Raw genomic sequence first — 22,714 nt, 5'->3', positions numbered from 1 at the left:
TTGTAACGATTACCTATCCATTTGTTAAGAAATAAAAATTTTTGTTTTCAATCTTAATACTCCATTTAGACATATCATATCTGAACGATTGAACATTTTAAAGATAAAGTTCGATCGTTAAATTTAGCTTGCGTTTATGTGATAACTTGAAAAGTAATTGATTTATGCCATATTGCGTCTGACTAATTTGATCTTGCTTATCTAACTTAGGATATTTTGTTGTGTATGTGTGTCCCGTCTAGACTATGGGTCATATTTCTTAATTATCTTACTCCCCATTCTCACGATCTAAAGCATGCTTTATTTTGTTGAGCCATAATTTTCGTTGATTTCATAATCTCAAGATTTTAACAATAGAAGCCAGAAACTCATAAATCGTTTAATCATTGGTTTTGATGAGACATTATAAGCAACGTTAAAGAATCCAATCTTTCTGCGGCTTGTTCTACAGAGTAAATCACATAACTTCATGCTTGCCAGACTTATGTTATCTTACATTTTTGAACGTTAATATAAATAAATATATTTTATATATAATCATGTTTAATATTTCTCATGAATTTGACAATTTTCATTAATTTTTTATAAAATAAAACGTTTTGGAGTTCTATACTGTTTTGTTTCGTTGCTATGGAAGTTGTTATCTATGTTAACATAAATAAATTATTTATAAATTTCACAAAATTAATAAAAGTTGGTTAGTTTAATGATCAAATGTCATTTTTTAATTTATTCCATTTTAATAACATCGTTTCATTTATTATCTGTTAACCAGGATGATGTATTAACTTCAGGTTTTTTTTTTTATTTTAATTAATTTTCATTTTAGATAACGTTTTAAAAAATAAAAATATTATTTAATATGATTCAGTTTTAATTATTAATAAATTAACAATTAATTGCTTTTTTAATTGAATTTACTTATTAGTAAAATATTATTGCTAGCTAAATAAATAAGTTAAGATATATACTTGAAAATAGCATTATTATTGTAGTTATAAAAAAATACAATAAAAAATAAAAGTAGCTTTTATTTTAAGTTTTAAATTTTAATTATATTTTTTTTATTGAATTTGCTTATTTTGAATTTATCAATTAGACAATTATGAAATTAAATAAATGTCAAATGAAAATTGAAAAATTTTTTCCAAGATTTCCAAAGCTGCTTAACTACATCAACAATACCTGATCTAACAGATCCTGATAACTCTAACAACAATAACTGCAAAATGATTTGTACTAAATTACACGAAAAACAGTTAGTGACACTAATCAACAGCATCATACCCCCACTCTGCAATAAACTCTACAAGGGCCAAGCTGGTAAGATAGCTGTTATTGGGGGGTCTAAAGAGTTAGTGTTCATTCCATTTCTTTCAATCTGTCAATCATTCTGTTAATCAGTCACTCATCACTCATTCATTCACTGTGAATATTTATTTATTTAATTATCCAATTATTCATTTATTTACTAATCAAATTATCCAGCTATCCTTTCATTCAATTATCTATTTATTTCATAAATAATTTTAATTATAGAAAATATGCCTAAATTTGGTAGTCAATTAATTAACTTTTTAAAAATTGATTAATCAGGTAAATTTTTTTTTCAAGATATACAGGGGCTCCATACTTTGCTGCAATTAGTGCTTTAAAAATGGTTGGTTTGCAAGGATTTGATTTCATTGATTTATCCATTCATTCCTTTACTTAGTCATTCATCCATCCTTCGGTCGTTGAATCACTCATTTTTCAATTTAATCATTCATTTACTTGTTTGTTCATTCATTCATTCATTCATTTATTCATTCATTCACTCATTCATTCATTCATTTATTCATTCATTCATTCATCTATTTGAATGAATATTCATTCTGCTCATCTATCTATCTGGTTATACAAAACATGCATCCATCCATTCATTTATTTATTCTTTCATTCATTCATTCATTCATTCATTCATTCATTCATTCATTCATTCATTCGTCTATTTGAATGAAAAATAAAATGAACCAATAATATTTAGGGTGCGGATTTGGTGCATGTGTTCTGCACCAATGACTCGTCGCCTATCATCAAATCGTACAGTCCCGAGTTAATCGTTCACCCAATGATGTCTGTAGTTTTTTCTTTGATTTTTGTTCTTTGTTCTTTGTCTTATTGTTTTGTGTCAATTGTTTTCATTGTTTCATGTTTTGTTTCTTTTGTTTTTTGTTCTTTTATGTTTTAATTTCGTTTCTTGCTATTTTTGTAATACTTTTTTAACGTATCCTTACTATTTGTTCTATGTATTATTTTTTTCTCAAGAATTCTTTGTTATTATTGTAAATAATGTCAGAGATAGCCCGAACGTAATGGAAAGAATAAAGCCATGGTTGGACAAAATGCATGCAGTTGTCGTGGGGCCTGGTCTGGGGACTAACAGAGAAATATTGAAGAACGTGAAGGTGTGTTGTATTTTCTGTGTGTATGTGTGTTTCTTTTTGTGTGTTAGTGTGTGTGTGCGTGTGCGTGCGTGAGTGTGTGTGCGTGTGTGAGTGTGTGTGCGTGTGTGTAGTGTGTGTTTTAATGTTAAATAAAAGTTCTTTCTGAATAACATTTTAATTGAAAAAAAATTTTTTTTTGGCTTTTTCAGGAAATAGTTTCTTATGTGAGGGCCAAAAATTTGCCGCTCATTATGGATGCAGTTGAGTACAATTAATTAATTTATGATTAATTAATTAATTAATTGATTAATTAATGACGGATGTATTTAGTGTAATTGATAATAACAATTATAGTTGATATAATTATTGTTTTATTGTATTGTAATTATTTATATTATGATAGTTGATATATTGTTGTTATTGCTATTAATATTATTATTGTTGTTGTTATTATTATTTTTGTTGTTATTTATAATTTTTCTCCTTTCTAGGATGCTTTATGGATAGTTGTCGAAGACTCAGAAGTGTTGAGGGATTATAAGAAGGCAGTCCTAACTCCTAATCTCGTTGAATTCTCTCGGCTCTATAAATCTCTGGTTCGTTGGTTAATAGCTTGTTGTTGATGTTGTAGTGTTGTTGATGTTGTCTGTTTGTTGTTGATGTTTCTTTGTTGTTGTTGTTGATGTTTTGATTTTGTTTCTTTGTTGATGTTTAGATTTTGTTTCTTTGTTGTTGTTGATGTTTTGATGTTGTTTCTTTGTTGTTGTTGATGTTATTGTGGTTTTTTTTTCCATTTACCAGACCAACACGACACTAAACGATGCTGATGCCCATGAACCTGTGGAGTCGGTGAAGAAGTTAAGCAATCTACTAGGAAATGTAACGATAGTTCGGAAGGGCTATCAGGATATTATCACTGATGGTGTGCAAGGTTAGAACCTGTAGGTATGTGTGTGTGTGTATATATGTGTGTGTGTGTGTGTGTGTGTGCGTGCGCGAGTGAATGTCTTAGTCTACTTATGTGAGAGTATGTACGTGAAACCTATTTTTCATAACATTTTTTTTACTCAGTCGTGATAAGTGAAGTTAGCCAATCAAATCCGAGAAGATGTGGGGGCCAGGGTGATGTGCTTGCAGGTCTGATAGGGACCTTCTCGCACTGGGCATACAGCAGCACTTATGATGAGTAATTGAAGTGATCTTTTTCGTATTTAGTCTTTCGTTCATTCCACATTTCTACTCTTATAGTAGAAAAACTCTTACATGTAATTTTATCTGTTTTACATTTGAGGCAGAATGTTTCTTAATTATTATTTAAATTCACTTTTCAGTCCCCTGCTCAAACAGCTGGGACCGTCCCTGCTGGCGTCTTACGGTGGTTCCTACTTAACAAAACTCAGCTCTTATCAGGCATTCGCCAAGCACGGTAGATCGACTACCACTTCGGACATCATTGAGATACTACCCACCGTAGCTAAAGATAATTTTGAAAATTATTAAGTCTTTGGTTATTTTTATTTAAAAAATTGTTTGGTTGTGAAATTGCTTGCTGTCTTGCGGTTTATAATGGTTTAAAAGTTGCAAATTGTTGTTTTTTTTGGTATAGTCGTGTTACAGGTTGGTGATTTCTTAAATATTTACAGCTTTCTGAATTTTTGTTATTTATTATTTCTACAAAAAAAACACTGAAAAATAAAATTTCTTTTATCAACATTAAATTAAATTATTTTCATTACATATGTCTGTGACGCATTTATAATTAAAGTTAAGAACACGTTAGTTTTATGAAATGGCAATTAAAGACTGCATCACACACATACACACAAATGTGTATATTAAAATTAAATACGTACAAAATGTTGTGTCAACAAACAATTATATATATTGTTAGTGATTAAATAAAATAAGTGAGTATGTGAATATATGCTTCATCTAAAATATTGAGAACGAAAATATAAATCAATACATCTAGATTATATATGTTGCACGCACATACATACTTAGCACGCACATGCACTTGTGCACGCACACACACACAAGATGAACTTTACAACGTCAAAGTTCATCCTGACAAAGTCAATATTTCCCTATATATACAGCAAGGAGCACTGATGATGATTCATTCGGAATCGAAATATGGCCTTATTTGCAGCATGAATTCGAAAAATAAGTTTATTTTGAATTTTAATAAACTAAACGTTCACCATAAAACTTTAGTGAGAAAAATCGAAAAAACGAACTACAAACATATTAACGCCAAACATTCGATAGAATTTATAGAATATTGTAAAAATTATGGTCTATTACCAACATATATATATATATATATATCTGTGTGTGTGTGTGTGTGGGTGTGTCGTTATTATCTATATACATGAATGTGTTTGTTAGTAAAATAGATACATTTGTATTTTATAAATAAATCAAAGTTTTTTTTCTTGCATGCAAAACATACTTGAAGAATCTCATATAAAATTTTATAAGAATAACAAAATAAATATGTAAATAAATAAGGAATATTATCACTTATTTGTTTATCATTATTGTCGTTGTTACGACTACAAAACCAGCACACTGCATGTTTTTAACGCATCATTCATTGACAACAATAAAAAGGTGAACGAATTGGTTTCAGTTAACGATAAACTACACACACACACACGAACAAACATACACACACACATATATATATACATGTATATATATACCAGTATTCATATAAGACAAACAAAAACAATTGTATCAATCTCGATAGGTCTACTTATATTACATAGATTCTTATCTGAACGGTTACATGCCGTCGTCATCGTCACCATCTTCAATTTCGGTGGCCTTCTTGTCGAGTGTTTGCAAATTTGTTGATTGATTGGATTCTCGTTAAGTAGCTGGAATAATTAATCAGCATAATAATAATAATAATTACAATGATAATAATAATAACAACAGTGATAATAGTAATAATAATAACAGTGATAATAATGGTAATCACAGATTTTTATTTTTAGATGTTTCATCATTATTGTTATCATTATTGCCATTACTACCATTATCACCGGTAGTAGCAGTAGTAGTAACAGCAGCTGCAGTAGCGCTACTGGTAGTAGCAGCGGTAGTAGCAGCAACCGTAGCAGCAGTGTATTTAATATCGCCGTCGTCATTATTAGGACGACGACGATTGTTATTATAACTATTAGGGTCAAAATGATCCGCTTTATCATTATTATCACTCATCGTACTCAAATGCTCTGGCAGTGATAAAGACTGGTGGATGACTTGAGCCTTTGCTACATCATCATCAGCACCACTGACATCATCATCGTCACTAGAACCATCATCACCACCATCATTGTCACCATCATTAATGTCGTCATCATCATTGCCGTCTCGATTGATGGAATCTTGACTAGCGCTGACTACGGCTACGACCTGCTTGAGTGATTCAATGATCTTACACTCGTCGTCGTCGTCATCATCATTATTATTATTATAGCCATTATTCATGTTATCACCATTTTTCGAATCGCCGTTGTTGTTCGTGCCGGCGTTCTGGTGGCCAGAGTCGCAACTGAACAGGCCGCTAGACGTCGATGATGATCGTGGCATGTTCAACAACGACGATGATATCGGTAACTTGCTATTATCACCACCAAGACCGTCATCATCGTCCTCGAGCTGTGACGAATAGAAATTATCATGCGTGAACGAGCGTACCATTAGGAGCTCCGGCGTTTTGTACATGTTGTCGTCAGTGTCGTTGCAGCCACCGTTGTCATCATCGTCATCACCGGCGTCATTAATCTGGCGAGAGTTTGTTGATGGTACGATGACGTCATTATTAATTTTTTTCCCCTCAACATCCGTCATGCTCTCTCTGTTCCTCTCACTGAACACCTCCTCACTATCTCTCAATCTCCCGCCATTCATCTCACTAAGCAGTAGCGCGTCGTCTGCCAGATCGACTTCCTCGTCGTCGTCGGCACCGATAATAACCAAGTCACCACTTCTTCTAATCGTGAGGTCGTGATTTTCCGCCATTATCATTCTTCCATTTTCGTTTTCAATCTTTTCTCTATCGCCACTGGAAACCGCTGTAGCCATAGCAGTAGCTGAGTCGACTGCAATCTTTTTCTCGTTATTGATTTCGTTATTTTTAGCGATATTTTCTTTCAGCATTTTTTGTTTGAGAGCTTCCTCTTCGTCTAGGCAACTCTGCAGGCCGGCACAGTACTGGAGCATGAGGACTCGTAGAGATTTCAACTTCTCTTCGCTGTTCTGTAGTTTGTCTTGTAGGAGTTTTTTTGCTCGTTTGTCGGTCGACTTTTTGTCCAGACACATCAGTTCTGCTTGGTTTCTGTTCTCGCGCTCGATTTCTCGTTGGGTGTTCAGGATCTGTTTGTTTGTTTAGATGTTTGTTTCTTTGTTTCTTTGTATGTTTGTTTGTTTTTTGTTGGGTGAGTTTTTTTGTAATGTTGCTGTGTTTATAATGTTCGATTGAAGATTCTTACCATTTTGAACGTGTGTGTGATCGATAAAATAATGAAAATGTTAATAATGATGAAAGAATGTATGCAGTTACGTAAGCTAAACTAAGGGGTCAGTCAACCAGCCAGCCAGCCAGCCAGCCAGTCTACAAGCCAATCAACCATATATTCAGCCAACCAACAAACCACCCAACCAACCAACTTACCACTTCATCAAACTTCTCCTTCCTAGCTTCGGCCTCCAGATCTACGTACAACTGCTTGCCAACCAGCTTGGCGGCCGTAACAATCCTCTCATCTGCATTATCTTCCATGCTCTTCTCTTTCAACGGCCGTCGATTTGATTTCGTTGTTGATGCTGCTTTGGACTGTTTCTTTTTTATAAGGAATAGTTGAGTAGAATTTAAATGAAAAAATATTAGGCACCATCAACGACAACAACAACACAAACTTCAGCAGCGGCAGCAGCAGCAGTAGTTAGATCGGTGAGTGACGTAATAGACGACTTCCTAGCCACGCCAGCCACATCGACATCATTGGAAATGGCGGAAACGTCCTTGACATCTTTATTATCGTCTGGCGCCGACTTGTGTCTCTTCCTCTCGCCTAACAATCATTCAGTTAATTAATAAATTAAACCGATAATAAATAATAATAATAACAAATAATAATAATAATAAACAATAAGAATAATAATAATAAACCGACCGTCGGCACTCTCATCGCGCTTGGCGGGTTTGATGCAGAGCGTCTGCTGCTGGCACTTCTCAATGCACTTCTTGTGGCAGACCATCTTGCAGAGTTTACACATGAACGCCGACTTGAACCAAATCTATTTTAAATTTCATCATCATCACCTCGTCGTCATCGTCATCGTTATCGTCATCATTAATGCTATCACAGTCGTCATCATCATCGTCATCATCACGTCATCGTCATCGTCATAGCTTTGCTGAATAAACATATCATTGAATCATCATCGAACTTTCTTTGAGCAAAATTTACAATAGACAGCTGATTGGAACTGCATCGGCTGGAAGCTATGTGTTGTCTGGCTGGGTTTTCTGTTTTGGGGGAATAATAATAACAATAACAATAATTACAATAATAAATAATAATAAACAAACATCCTACACTAACTCATTCAGCTGGTTAGCTTTAACGCTAACACCAGCCAACAGCAATCCACCATCATCGTCGTTGTTGACGATGACGTCATTGTTGATGAAATTTTGCTGATGCTGTAGCTTGCTTTCGTCGATGTAGTTGTTGTAGTCGCTACAACTGCTGCTGTTACCGCTATTTCTGTGGTATTGGAATCGCAGTAAGACATCGCCATGGCAGAGTTTTTCCTCGAAACCTGAATGGCTGGCGTGCTCGCTGTACTGGATTCGACTGCACGGTGAGCCAGTCGGTTGGTTGGTAGGTAAGTGGTTGGGTGATATTGTGATTGAAAAACTAATTCAATTAGTCAGTCCGTCAATAAATCAATCAACCAACCAATTAATCAGTCAATCAGCCAATCAATCCACCAACAAACCAATTAATCAACCAACCCATTGCCCAGTTTAGCCTTAGACGGTGTGAGATTGAATGAACTTGTGAAATCTCCTTGAAGTGTCGTACTGCATTCTAATGCTATGTCCATTAAGGATATACTGACCTGAATGAATGAATGAATGAGCGAATAAATGAAAGAATGAAAGAAAGAACAAACTAACGTGTCCTAGCAAGACGTCTTTTTCACTTTTTATAACTTTTGGTTGCTTGTCAACCTTCTCAACTTCACGGCACCAGACGCAGACGTTAAGATAATTGTGACCTGGCTTGACCTCGAAGTTGAACTTTTGATTGAAGACTGGATTCTAATTTATTGATTGAATAAATGAATGAATAAGTGAATGAATGAATGTTAATTGAATGATTTGCTGGGTAATTGGTAGATCGATTGATTTTATTTGAGTGTTTAACTCTTTAACAAACCAGCCAGTCAATCAAGTAACGAACGAACCAATCAATCATTCATTCACTCATTTGTTCATTCATTCATTCATATATTTATTTATTTATTCATTCATTTATTCATTCATTCAATCAATCAATAAATCGATCAGCCGATCGACCCAAACAAACCCAAAAAACTAACTTGAGAAGATTTAGACATTCTAGTCTGTTGCATGCAAGAAGACGACGACGATGATGATGTCGGTAATGATGATGGTGGCGATGATGAGGAAAATTTTGTTTCTTTGTTGTCATTATCTAATGTTATCTAGGATCATATATAAATATTTATTTATTTAATTATTTCTTTCAATTTAATAAATTATAATTCATTCATTCATTCAATCATTAATTGATTCATTCATCCATTTACTTCAATCAATCATTCAATTATTCGTTCATTAATTCGAGTACTCGTCCATCCATCCATCCATCCATCCATCCATCCATCCATCCATCCATCCATCCTTTTAAAACATTCTTAAATAAACAGTAACCCATGAACAAAGACACTTTCCAATCAAGTAACATAAAATGCATTCAGATGAGAAAAAAATGTAGTCGCAGTCAAACCCCATCTCTTAATAACTTTATAAATAAATAAATAGATATAGCGAGCATTTCTACCATCTGAGCTACTGAAATAACAATGTAATGTGTTACATGCCTTGTGTTATTATGATATCATAATGCTACTGGTATCATTTGTGAATTGTAAAGGGATCAACCACAGGTGTGTAAGAAGATTTAGGTAATTTATATAATTGCCCGTATGTGAGGTACTAGTGAACGCTGATGTGTGATGGTTGATCTAATTGTGTTAATCATCCTCATCATCATCATCTTCGTCATCATCATCTTCGTCATCATTATCATCTTCGTCATCGTCATCTTCGTCGTCATCACCTTCATCGCCATCCTCATTACCATCAGCATCATTATTTGAAGAAAAAGAGAGAGGGAGAAGAGAGAGAGAGAGAGAAAGAGAGAGAGAGAGAGAGAAATAAATGTCAATATCCTCACATTGGCTGATTGGCTGACAGAGTCATTATTAGAAAATCTAGAGTTGCCATCAACTGGAGCCCAATTACTACTATCTTTACTATGTCCAGTCTTGAGATCACTACTGAGATCCGCTGACGGATTGAAGGAAAGTTTTAACGGAAAGGATGAATGAAGAATAGCGTCGGGTATTGATGATGATGATGATAATGCTGTCGTTGTGGGTGATGATAATGATGATGTTGTTGCGTCAACATCGTTGCAGCAACACTGTTGCAGTTGTTGTTTGTCGAGGCTTAATTTACTTAACAATGGGTTGAATGGGTCTAAGAACTGGTCACCAGTTGGTGAGTAGTCGCGATGTTTGCTGTTGACGTTAGCTGCTGCTGTTGTTGCTGCTGCTGCTGCTGATGACGACGTAGATGATGATGACGTAACAGTGACGTTGCTGCCGATCTGCTTAGTTTGCTTACCACTGCTAGCAGCTTCAACAGTTGCGACCGTAGTCGTCGATGTAGCTAATGTGGTCGAGGCGGTTTTTGTGCTTGTCGTTTTATTCTGACGAAACATTATTATTAATGAGTTGCGTTAATACAACAACGCATTAATAATAAATAGATAGGTAGATAGATGAATGCATGGATGTATGGATGCATGGATGGATAGATGAATAGAAAGATAGGCAGATAACCTAGATAGATAGTTAGATAGATAAACAGACAGACAGAGAGATAAATAGACAGACACACAGATAGATAGATAGAGAGACGGACAGAAGTTAAATAAATGAATGAATATACATAGATATAGATAAATTAGTTTATCTTTATCTATAAATGAAGAGATAGATATAGATGGATAGATAGACGATTAAATATCTATCGATCAATCTATCTATCTAAAAATACATTAAGAGAAACCATCTGCTTTAGAAAATCCCGATATTCTGCGATAGCAATAGCATGTATATGACAAAGGTTTCTAAAAATGTTTACGATGTTTACAACATCATCATCCTTAATTACGACATAATAATGAAATGACACATTCACGAAACCTCACATAAACACACCACACACACACACACACACACACACACACACAATCACACACACACATGTACATATACACTTAATGACGACAACAGTTATAGTTATGATGACGAGAATGATGATGATGATGATACAATTACCTTATTCTCGCCAGATTGAACTGATCTCTCTATCCTCATCTGAATTCTATGGATGAATGAATGAATGAATGAATGAATGAATGAATGAATGAATGAATGAATGAATGAAAAGTTGAATGAAAAGATAAATGAATGAATAGATGAATGAGTGAGTAAAAGAATAGATCGTCACCATCATCACTAACTTATCACCGGACTGCCTAATCAGTCTGGCTGCCTGCTTGGAGGATGTTACCTTCGCCCCATTTATAGATATTATGATGTCTTTCTATAATTGATAACAACATCCTTTTATTTTCATCTTAAAGTCTACATTGTAATTATAAAGTTAGAAATAATGTAAATTGTATAGACATTCTACAACGCTCGCCGTACTATTTAAATGGACACAAAGAGAAATAGAGTCAGCATTAAATTACGTTCAAATCGTGTTCCTATCACAGTAAACTGCGTAAGATGACGATACTACGGAGTTAATTAAACTTCTATGAAAAGGGTCAGGCCACATAAAATTAGTTAATGATAGTTTTAAATATTTAATAAAAAAACCTAGAGGGGAAATTTCAAATGAATTTATTATGAATTTATTATAACATTTGTGCTTTTCAATTCGTCTATCAAATTGTTATTAAGATTTTGAAAGTATTTTGATGTTTTATATTCCTTAAATTTAGAAAGGTTAGATTCGTGGTAAACTGTTAAAAATAATAATTATAATTATTATTATTACTACCACTAAATTAACCGTAATCATAAATAAATAAATAACGACTCACCCTACCTTTATAATAATGATTCAATTGATTGTTAGCTGTACATGTTATTAAATCTAATTATTATTATCTTCCTCTCTTTCTCTCTCTCTCTCTCTCTCTCTCTCTCTCTCTCTCTCTCTCTCACTCTTTCCTCATGAAAAATTACTCATCATCAGCAGCAGCAGTCGTAGTAGCATCACAACAATCACCATCATCAGCTTTTTTGTAATTATTATTATCATCATCATCATCATCGATACCATCATCAACTTAAGCGTCACAAATATCATAATACCAACAACGACAACAACAATAATAACAACGACGACGACGACAACAACGACAAAAACGACAACAACAACGACAACAACAACAACGACAACAACAACGACAACAACAACAACAACGACAACAACAACAACGACAACAACAACAACAACAACGACAACAACAACAACAACAACGACAACAACAACAACAACGACAACAACAACAACAACGACAACAACAACAACGACAACAACAACAACAACAAATAATAATAACAAACCTTTTGGACGTTGAGCCTGGATGCCGGTAACCCTGAAGTAACGCTGCTGACGATGACGGCCTCTTCATACTTGTCCAACAGAAACTCCTGTTTTTAAAAGAAAAAAGAATAAAACAATGGTAATACTTGATAATAATGATGGTGGTGATGATGACGATGATGATGATAATCATCATCGTCATCCTCTTCTTCTTCTTCGTCATCATCATCGCCATCCTCTTCTTCTTCTTCGTCATCATCATCATCCTCTTCTTCTTCATCATCATCATCATCATCATCATGGCTAACGTCTTCAAAAGTGATTCCTAGGTTGGGGGAGGTCTTGGTGATCTCAACGTCATAAGCAGCCCACAGCTTCTTTCGAAAGTTCAAAAGGTCAGTCCAGGGCATTGAGTCTGCCATCGATGATGATGATGATGATGTTGGTGATGATGATGATGATGATGTTGGTAATGATGATGTTGGTAAGGATGATGATGAAAGTAGTGATGCTGGTAATGGTGATACTGATGATGTTGGTAATGATGATGATGATGATGATGATGATGATCAGTCACATGACGAAAACGACGACATAAACAACAGCAACAGTGCATGGCATTGAGTCTTGCGATGATGATGATGATGTTGGGGTGGTGATAATGATCAGTCGCGTGAGAACAAAACAACAACACAAACAACAACAGTCATGTGACCATCAAAACACAAACAATGTAAACAATAACAAACCTAAAGCCTATGAGCAAATGACGTGCTAAGAATCAACCAACCAACAACGTAAACAACAACAGTCACCTGACCAAAACAACAACAACAACCTAGAGCTAGCGAACAGATGATGTACGAATCGCCAGGAGTGGCCAATAGCCTGGTGCAGCCAACGACAACAACACTCAATTGACCGACACTTAATTTGATTCCACTATAATATACATCATGCGTCGTTGCTTTGTCAACTGGCATTACGAAAAACGGCTTGTACCGCATCTTGTAATTGGGTAGCGTGTGCTTCTTCCGAATGGATCGACGGATCTGATTGGTCGGTTGGGATGAGTGGGTTGTGATGCGATTTGATTGGTCGGTTGGGATGGGTTGTGATTTGATTGGACGGTTGGAATTGATGAGTTGTGACGATGAAGGTTATGACGTCAATGACGATGAGGACGAAAATGACGATAATGAATATGATAGTACAGGTGATTAAGTTACCTGGTTAGTGATAATGGATGTAATCCGGTTCAATGGCCTGCCTTCAAAATGGGAGTCAACATCAAACTCCAGTGTCGGATCCTGAAAATGTTTGTGTAGTTGAGTGGGTTGTTCATTCATTCATTCATTCATTCATTCGTTTACTCAATCACTCATTCTCACGACATAGATCTATGCATAATTCATACATCAATTCATATATTCTTTCAAAAAACAGACAGCCAACTAGACAGACGGACCTCAACAAAGGCAAAAGACCAATGTCTATAGGGAACATTGGTCAGCCGCAGCCTAGCACACCCTTTCAGTTTGGTAACAGTGACGGAGAGATAAGCAGTTTTGCCAAAGACCATATCAACATCGACGGCCAACTGGAACCGGCCGTTGTAGGACAGATCAAACTGAAGCGCTACATCATCCAGCTGTTTATCCTCGTTCAAAGTGATGTTTGAGATGCTGACGTTCGAAATTACCGGAAATGTGTGGCCGAGATTGAAGCCACGGATGCGGATGTCGTCCAGGAGTTTGCCCGTCGTCGAGTGCAGAAGTTCCGTGAATTCTACTTTTAGTTTTTTCATTGCCCATCTGTGCGTGTGTGTGTGTGTGAATTTTTTAATATGCTTATGTGCGTGCGCGTGTATTTTGCATGAATGCGTGTGCGTGTGTATGCACTAAAAAATTGAAACATAATCTAGCGATGAATGGTGAATAAAAAAATGAAAGTAAAGAGAGAGAGAGAGAGAGAGAGAGAAAAGCAATGCAGAGATAGACAGAAGCATTCATTCAAAAACTTACAACAATCGGAGAATCAATATTTGTCAGTCAGTACATACAAACATCAACCTAGACAACATGTGCAAAACATACAAACCTACAGGCCAACATCATACATACGCACACACATAATGCAAACATACATACACACATCCATGCACACATACAAACAAGCAACAAATATCAAAACATATATCCAAAGCAGCACATATGAAAACATAAAAAACAGAAAAGTGATAACATGTGAGCAACTGTAAGCAAACAATCACCAATCACATACACACGTACACGACAAACAATACACACCCATGTATAAACACACACACACAGACAGACACACATACAAACCACATACACACACACAAACAAACAAACAAACAAAACCAAACAAAACAGTTTGTACTTGTTAACCCAAACCATGAAGAGCTTCATAAAAACATTATTAACAATACAATTATAATTAAAACTCTAAAGACAATAATAATAATAATTATTATTATTATTATTATTATAAAAAAATATTAAAAAATATAAGAATAAAAACAACTTGTAAAAATTAATAAAAAACCAGGCATACATAATCCTAACATAAAAATTACATACCTCAATTTGATGTTTTGATTATAAAAAATTTCAAGTTTGAGCAAATAATAATTATAAGAAAAAAGAAAGAAAGAAACGAAGAAAGAAAGAAAGAAGAAAAGAAAGAAAGAAAGAAAGGAAGGTAGGTAAAGAAAAAAATGAATGAATGAATAAGTGAATGAATGAATGAATGAATGAATGAATGAATGAATGAATGAATGAATGAATGAATGAATGAATGAATGAATGAATGAATGAATGAATGAACGAACGAACGAACGATTATCCCCTAACTTTCTGACATAATCAGCATCTTTGATTTCTTGAAATAAAAACTGAAAAATAAAATTGAGGCCCTTATAGGATTCTCTGACATTTTGCCAGGTACTTTCGTCCAAATAGTCCTGAAGTTCCTTTTAAAATAATTTATCAGGAAATTTCACTTTCAATCTTGTTGTATTTAACTTTTAAACTTATCAAAAAAAAAAAAATAATCTAAAAAATTTTACTTTTGGCAGAACAAACGGATCGGATTGAGATCTCCAGTCTGGGCTAACCCTAGGAAGAGTACCAAACCAATAGCGTAGTATGAGGAACTGTACAAATAAGCAGAGTACTACGCCAAACAGTACACAGAATATTAAAAGTAGAAACATCTTGGTATTGTTAAGTGGTGGAGTATTTATTGTTGCTGATGTGTTGTGTCTGTCGTTGATGCGTTGTGGCTTTTGTTGATGTATTACGTATTTATTTACTAACTTTAATCACAACAATAGGGTATTAAGGTATATATCAAGGGCTATGACATCGCGATAAAAGATTTTAATGTCGTCGTGTCGGTGAACTGGGGATCCTTTTTCGCTAATAAATCTTGTCAACCTGTAGTTTTAATAAAATGAATATTAATTTGGTGATAACTACAATCTATATAAATAGTCTTTATTGAATGAATATAGAAAAATTTAAAAGATACAAATCAAGAAATTTATATTATTATTTAAATAAAATAACTTATCTCAGATATTACAAATTAAATAGCATATATAGATAACATACCAAAAAAAATTATTTTTCTCATCAACAAACATTAAACTTTATTCATTTATATAAAAGGAAATGTATATGAAATAGGATATATTATAAAGTCATAGTATATATATATATATATATATATATATATATATATATATATATATATATATATATATGGATGTATATATGTATATATGAATGTTCATATAATATGTATATATACAAATGCATGTTGCATGTATACTATATAATGCATGAATGCAAGTATGGTAAACTATATGAATTTAATTAAATATCTAATCTACTTAAACAAAGAAACACACAAAGATAAACATGTGACCAGATGTTGTTTTGTTTCATGAACATTTTGAAGCAATTACAAATTCAAATAAAGTAGACATTATTAATAAATTATCAATTATTCAAATTAATTTATTGTTATTTATAGTTAACTTTGAGTCCCCAAATTTCAAATTGTAAATAATAAGAAAGAGAAGAGATAATCATTATAATAATCAATCTGAAAAAAATATAACAAACAAAAGAATTAATTGAATGGAAAGAATGAATGAGACAAATGAATGAAAAAATGAAAGAAAAAAGAATAATATTTTCAACCATTGCCACCCCATTTAATTACACTCACTAACTAGAAAAAATGTTAGTATTTGTTGGGTTAGGTTAGTGAATCAAATTTTAAAATTTTTTTCATTCATTTCATATCAACAACAAACATCATGACAATTAATTTTTAAACAAAAAAATATTAATAATTAATTACCTCTTTCATCCATTTTATATTTACGAATTATAAAAATTAATTTCGCAAAAACAAATTTTAAACTAAATTAAAACCATCTTTTCAAAAAACACAAGAAATAAACAAGGAAACAATTCTCCTTTGTTTATACTACCTGGTTCGATTAATATCCAGAGCCATTTAAATGAACTAACAGACAACGAAAAGCATTTATAAGTTTTTAAAATAAGATTTTTATAAAATTTTATCATTTTTTATTGTTAAAAACATGAATTTAATGTAAATTATCACTTTAGCGTGTAATTCAGTGTGAAAAATTCACATATGGTTGCTGTATTTAATTAAGATTGAACTATTTTAACGTTGCTTGTGTGCACAAAATTACAATTTTTTAATTATAATTAGATTTTATAAAAATTATATTAAAACTTATATTTTGAAGTATAAAATTAGTTGTTATTTTTCAAAAGTTTATTCAAAGAAAATTTTAACTTTCCATATTTTTAGTGTTTTAAAACCTTCTCGAATTATGCAGCTTAAGTGATTGAGCTCAGCTTGCTAATTTCAGGTTTTATTTTCGCTTTTTTTCGTCATAATTCGTGATAATTTATCACGTCGACCATTTTTATTAATTTAAATAACCTTTTCGAGCGATTTCGATGTTTAAAAGTTGTTTTTGTAAAGTTTGTATCATTTTCACTGTTTAATATTAACATAAGATCAATTAATAAAAAATCGCTCTATAGTCTATCTATATCCATCAAATAATCTCTTCCTCCTTACCTGATTTTTTTACTCTTACTGAAACTTGGCACGAGGACTCCCTCTCTTATTCTTGCTACTCCTGATGGTTACAGCTTCCTTGAACTCTCTAGACCTCCAAAAAATCTTCTATCATCTTCTCATTCTTCTTATGGGGGTATCTGTCTGTTCTATAAATCTCTATTTACTGCTTCCATTAATACTTCCTTTAATTTTTCTTCTTTTGAATGTCTTGCTGTATCTCTTAAGTCTTCTTCTCTATCTTTTTATATTGCTGTAATCTATCGCCCTCCTTCTTTAATCACTTTATTTTTGGATGAATTCTACTCACTCGCTGAATCTCTCTACTCTTTTTCTATTCCTTTCTACATCTCTGGTGATTTCAACTTGCACTTCAATAATTTATCATGTTCTTACACTCGTAGATTTAATGATATTTTGTCTCTTTTTAACTTAACTCAATATTGTTCTTTTCCTACCCATACTTCTGATAACACTATTGATTTTATTATAACTTTATCTTTTTCTAAGCCAATTAATATCTCTGTTAGCTCTGTTCCTTTTTCTGATCACCTTCTTATTGGATCTGTTTTTTCATTAGATTTTCTTCCTTCAAATTCATCTATGTCTATTTCTAAAAGATGCTGGTCTTCTCGTAATAAAGATATTTTTCTTCAATCTCTTACTGAAACTATTTTTGATACTACCTTATTTTCTGATGTTGATGATTTTGTCTGTGCTTTTAATATCTACATTACTTCTATTCTTGATAAGCTTATTCTTCTTAAATCTTTTACTTATTGGCTCTATTCTCGTAAGGCTCCTTGGTTTGATTATGCTTGTGTAGTAGCCAAGAAAAGTCTTAGAAGACTGGAGAAAGCCTATAGGTTAAATCCATCTAACTCTCTTTATTCTATCTATGAATTTGAATTGATTAATTATAAATATCTACTATTCTCTAAACACTCTACTTTTCTTAGAAATTCTATAACATCTGCTTCAACATCTAAAAATAGGTGGTCTGTTCTATCTAAACTTCTACATAAAAAATCTTTTCACTCATCATTTTCTGCTCAACAGTTTCATGACTTTTTTGTAAATAAAATTACATCTTTTAGAACATTTAATTCTAATTTTTCTTCTCATAACTTTACTAAACTTACTACTGAATCTTTTTCTGTATTTACTCCAATAAATCTTTTAGAATAAACTAAAATTATTAATTCTATGTCGTCTACAACCTGTTCTCTAGATCTACTTCCTTCTAATTTACTTAAAGAATTTTCTTCAATATTTTATCCAATCATTCTCAAATTAGTTAATTTATCTCTTTCCACCTCTAAATTTCCTACTTCTTATAAGAATTCTATTGTTATTCCTATTCTTAAAAACTCATCCCTAGATCCTACCTCTTTATCTAATTATAGACCTGTAACTAATATTACTTTCATCTCTAAAATAATAGAAAAAGTAGTTTTTACTCAACTGTCATCCTATTTAGACTTTAGCTCTTTGCTACCTGTATCTCAATCTGGTTTCAGATCTGCTCACAGTACTGAAACTTCTTTACTTAAAATACACAATGATATCCTTCTCTCTAGTGACAATAGTAATCTTACTCTTCTTCTTGCTCTTGACTTTTCCTCAGCTTTTGATACTGTTGACCATACTATTCTCTTGACACTGCTGCATCTTTCTTTTAATATTACTGATTCTTGTCTATCTTGGTTTTCTTCTTATCTCTGTAATCGTTTTTCTTCTGTTGTTCTCAATAATTCTACTTCTAACTCCTCTACTCTTACTTTCGGGGTACCTCAGGGTTCTATCCTTGGCCCTCTTCTATATATACTCTATACTTCTGAACTACCTCGTATTATTAATAACTTTTCTTTCTCTAGTCAACTATATGCTGATGATTCTTACATTTATACTTCTTTTCCTCCATCTAATCCCAATAGTGTTCTTCATAATTTATCTCTATGTCTTTCTTCAATTATCGCTTGGTCTGACTCTATGTGTCTTAAACTTAATCCTTCTAAGTTTGAATTAATTTGTTTTAATAAATCTAAACACTCTATTACTATTCCTCCTATTATCTTACCTGATTCTAAAACTCTTGGTGTCTCTCATAAGTTTCGTAGTCTAGGTTTTATCTTTGATTCTACTATGTCTCTCTCTTCTCAGATTAATAGTGTTGCTAAAAGCTCTTACTTTCATCTACGTACAATAAAAAAACTTTTGCCTTTTCTTGATGATCCTACTCTTCTTCTTGTTACTTCGTTAGTCTTATCTAGGATTGATTATTGTAACTCGCTCTACTATGGTCTTCCTGACTCTATACTCTATCCTTTAAGTAAAGCTTTTAACTCTGCTGCTTGTCTAGTTGCTCATGCCCCTTTCTTTTTTCATATATCTCCATATCTTGTTCTCTTGCACTGGCTACCTATAAAATATAGAATAATTTTTAAAATTTGCACATTCATGTATAAGTCTCAATCTAAATTATTTTCTAAGTATTTATCAGATATATTAATTGAACCTAAACACTCTTTTGCCAAATCTGCTTTTGCTTTTTCTGGTCCTTTTCTCTGGAACTCTCTACCTACTTCTCTGACTACTTCTCCATCACTTGCGAAGTTCAGAGCGGATCTCAAGACCCATCTGTTTTCAAAATTCATTGAGGAGCGCTGTTGAACATTGTGGAAATAGCGCTTTATAAGCTAATTGATTGATTGAAGAAACATGTTGTGTGTAAGACATCATCATTAATATGTTGTGATATACATATTCATATACTATAGATGTTGATTTGTTATTGCTATTTTTAAAATTTTAAATCAATTAATTAATAAATTAATTTGAATTTAAAATGTTTTCAGTCATGTTTGTGCGTGTATTGTTCATTATATGGTATAGTATGAATTAGTGATTTGTCATTCATTATTATTAGATAAGGAAGTAAAGATGACTTATTTATTTTTATTTTTCTTAATCTCTTCTCATATGTATAGTTTTTTTATAAAAAATAATTATTAAATATGTTTCACTTGCTAACCTTATTTTTTTTACAAAGGTTAGAATAAAATGAAATTTTATTCAACTCTGTCCATATTTAAATATTCATGGGATCAAGTGGCCGTGGGTTTCTGGTCTAGGTACCCAAATCCTTACAGGTTGGTAATAATATTTTCTAAATTCTATCAAATAGATTTGTATTTTGTGTCAATTTTGAGAAATTTTCAAAAAATTAATGAAAAAATAAAACGAAACAAATGAGTATTATTGACCAATGTTTAATTATCTAGTGTTTAACTCAAAATGTTTATCCCCAATGAACAGCATGCATGTTCTGACAGAAGATGTAATAGACCAGCGGGTGCTATCCTGTGGTTCACTGCTCACTAAACGCCTAATCACTAAAACGAACAGCATACCAAAGTGGGGTGAAAAGTTTATTCCAGGGCCCAAACATGTCTGTGTACTTGAGGAGTCAATTGTTGATCCCCAGACAAAAACCATGAAGACATATACTAGAAATTTAGGGTACACCTCTATAATGGTATGTCTATTTTACATTAGTAGAGTTGTGTGTGTGCGCATGCACTGCACATGTGTGTGTTTGTGCTGCCTCCACAGTAATTGTAGTAATAATGTTTTGTATTTGGCAGATTTCTATTTGTTTTTTATTTCTAAAATGTTTAAAAATTATGTATTGTCATATAAGTCTCAATGATTTCACTTTTCTCTCATTTAATATCTTAATGTTAGTACTACTTGCAGCATGTAACAGAAGTAAAAAAATTAAATTAAAATTAAGAGAATTTGTGATTTCACTAACACCACCAACTTAACACAACGTACCTACCAACCAACACTCAGACAGTTGAAGAAGAATGCACATACAAGCCATCAGAGGAGAATGAGGGCTGGACAGTCTGCCAGAGACACGCGACAGTCAACAGCAAAGTGAAAGGCTTCTCCTACTGTCTACAAACATTCGGCATCGAACGGTTCAAAAAAAATGTCACGAAATCTGTCAAAGGATTTAACTTTGTCTTGAATAAGTTATATCCTGGCATGCCTGAAGCCTACTTGACTAAAAAACAGAAACTGAAGCAAACAGCTGAGGCAGCTAAGAAAATTGCTTCATCTGTCATTGCTACTAATTGAATTTTCAACCTAGTGTTTATAACAAAAAAATATGCACATATACACAAGTACATATATTTGCATACATATATATAAATATATATGTGCGTGTGTTTTTTGTGTGTGCATATATGCAGCTACATGTGTGTATAATACCACCATAAGTTTTCTGTACTGTTTGAAAAATAGTACTCCATATACTATGATAATTATGTTTAAGGGTTTTTTTCGTTTGGGTATAAGAGTTAATTATTTTATACTTACATCATATTATTTTCAAATATACTATATATCATTTATTTTTCATCCATTGCTAAAATAATAAGCAATGATCTTGTGAGGCAAGCAAATGAATGAATAATCACCACTACGAAACAATAAATATCACTTTTATCATCATAATTATTATTATTAATTATATTATTTATATGATAATTATAAGACAATAATAACGATGATCATTTTATTATCATCAACAGCAAGAAAATCTTCCATACTCAGGCAATGATGAGACCAAAAAAAATTGTTTATTCTTCTTCATTTGAGGTGATAGGTAGAAAAATCAAAGAAGAATGTATCTGTAAACTTTTAAAATTTGAAAAGTGTAAAAATAGTACATTTTTAAAACCCTCACACAGTACAGTATAGCAAAGTATAGAGGGTTTTAAAAATGTTAGAGGCTAATTTACACACACGTACGCACACAGTACGTATAGTGCATATATATATAAAAAACAACATCTGCCTTATTAAAAAATTTCTTATTACATTTTGAAGATCCTAAAAGTTAAAGCTAGTAAATGAAAAAACATTGTCATCAGACAAATCCTATCAGTCCAATTCCTAAAAACCTAATATTCTCTATAATGGAACGTTGTAAAGTTTTCTCTTTCTGTAGCAACGACATGGTGATGATGTCAAATGGAACGCGTATAAAAACAATAAATCAATAGTTTGCTTTAGAAACAATTGACAAAAATGTGAAAATGAGAAATTTAAAATAAATGTGAAAATGAGAAATAAAAATATGTATAAA

General features: G+C 32.6%; 2 protein-coding genes across 2 annotated transcripts; both read left to right on the top strand.

The window, feature by feature from the left end:
* Positions 1–633: 633 nt before the first annotated feature.
* HELRODRAFT_185644 (hypothetical protein) lies at positions 634–5,783 on the top strand. The gene is made up of 12 exons (XM_009020281.1): positions 634–794; positions 1,153–1,354; positions 1,615–1,660; positions 2,027–2,115; positions 2,339–2,447; positions 2,636–2,686; positions 2,918–3,022; positions 3,228–3,357; positions 3,498–3,612; positions 3,758–4,464; positions 4,759–5,714; positions 5,736–5,783. The coding sequence occupies exons 1-10, from the start codon at positions 707–709 to the stop codon at positions 3,924–3,926; spliced, it is 1,104 nt and encodes a 367-aa protein (XP_009018529.1). The 5' UTR covers positions 634–706; the 3' UTR covers positions 3,927–4,464; positions 4,759–5,714; positions 5,736–5,783.
* Positions 5,784–17,309: 11,526 nt separating this feature from the next.
* Positions 17,310–22,504, top strand: HELRODRAFT_187087 (hypothetical protein). Its single transcript, XM_009020280.1, has 5 exons — positions 17,310–17,460; positions 20,603–20,702; positions 20,869–21,088; positions 21,409–22,339; positions 22,389–22,504. Exons 2-4 carry the CDS (start codon positions 20,614–20,616, stop codon positions 21,697–21,699), a joined length of 600 nt encoding a protein of 199 aa, XP_009018528.1. The 5' UTR covers positions 17,310–17,460; positions 20,603–20,613; the 3' UTR covers positions 21,700–22,339; positions 22,389–22,504.
* The last annotated feature ends 210 nt before the right edge of the window (positions 22,505–22,714 follow it).

This window comes from Helobdella robusta (genome assembly GCF_000326865.2).
Source record: "Helobdella robusta unplaced genomic scaffold HELROscaffold_27, whole genome shotgun sequence".
Taxonomy (NCBI): Eukaryota; Metazoa; Annelida; class Clitellata; order Rhynchobdellida; family Glossiphoniidae; genus Helobdella; species Helobdella robusta.
The sequence above is the reverse complement of the archived record's forward strand: the minus strand, read 5'-3'. Positions and strand labels throughout refer to the sequence as shown.

Excerpts from the sequence above, each read along its gene's own strand:
- HELRODRAFT_187087 (XM_009020280.1), top strand. The coding sequence starts at position 20,614 with ATGAAATTTTATTCAACTCTGTCCATATTTAAATATTCATGGGATCAA. Across the intron at positions 20,703-20,868 it reads AGGTACCCAAATCCTTACAG|CATGCATGTTCTGACAGAAG; the intron begins GTTGGTAATAAT and ends CCCAATGAACAG. Across the intron at positions 21,089-21,408 it reads TAGGGTACACCTCTATAATG|ACAGTTGAAGAAGAATGCAC; the intron begins GTATGTCTATTT and ends ACCAACACTCAG.
- HELRODRAFT_185644 (XM_009020281.1), top strand. The coding sequence starts at position 707 with ATGATCAAATGTCATTTTTTAATTTATTCCATTTTAATAACATCGTTT. Across the intron at positions 1,661-2,026 it reads CAATTAGTGCTTTAAAAATG|GGTGCGGATTTGGTGCATGT; the intron begins GTTGGTTTGCAA and ends AATAATATTTAG. Across the intron at positions 2,687-2,917 it reads TGCCGCTCATTATGGATGCA|GATGCTTTATGGATAGTTGT; the intron begins GTTGAGTACAAT and ends TCTCCTTTCTAG.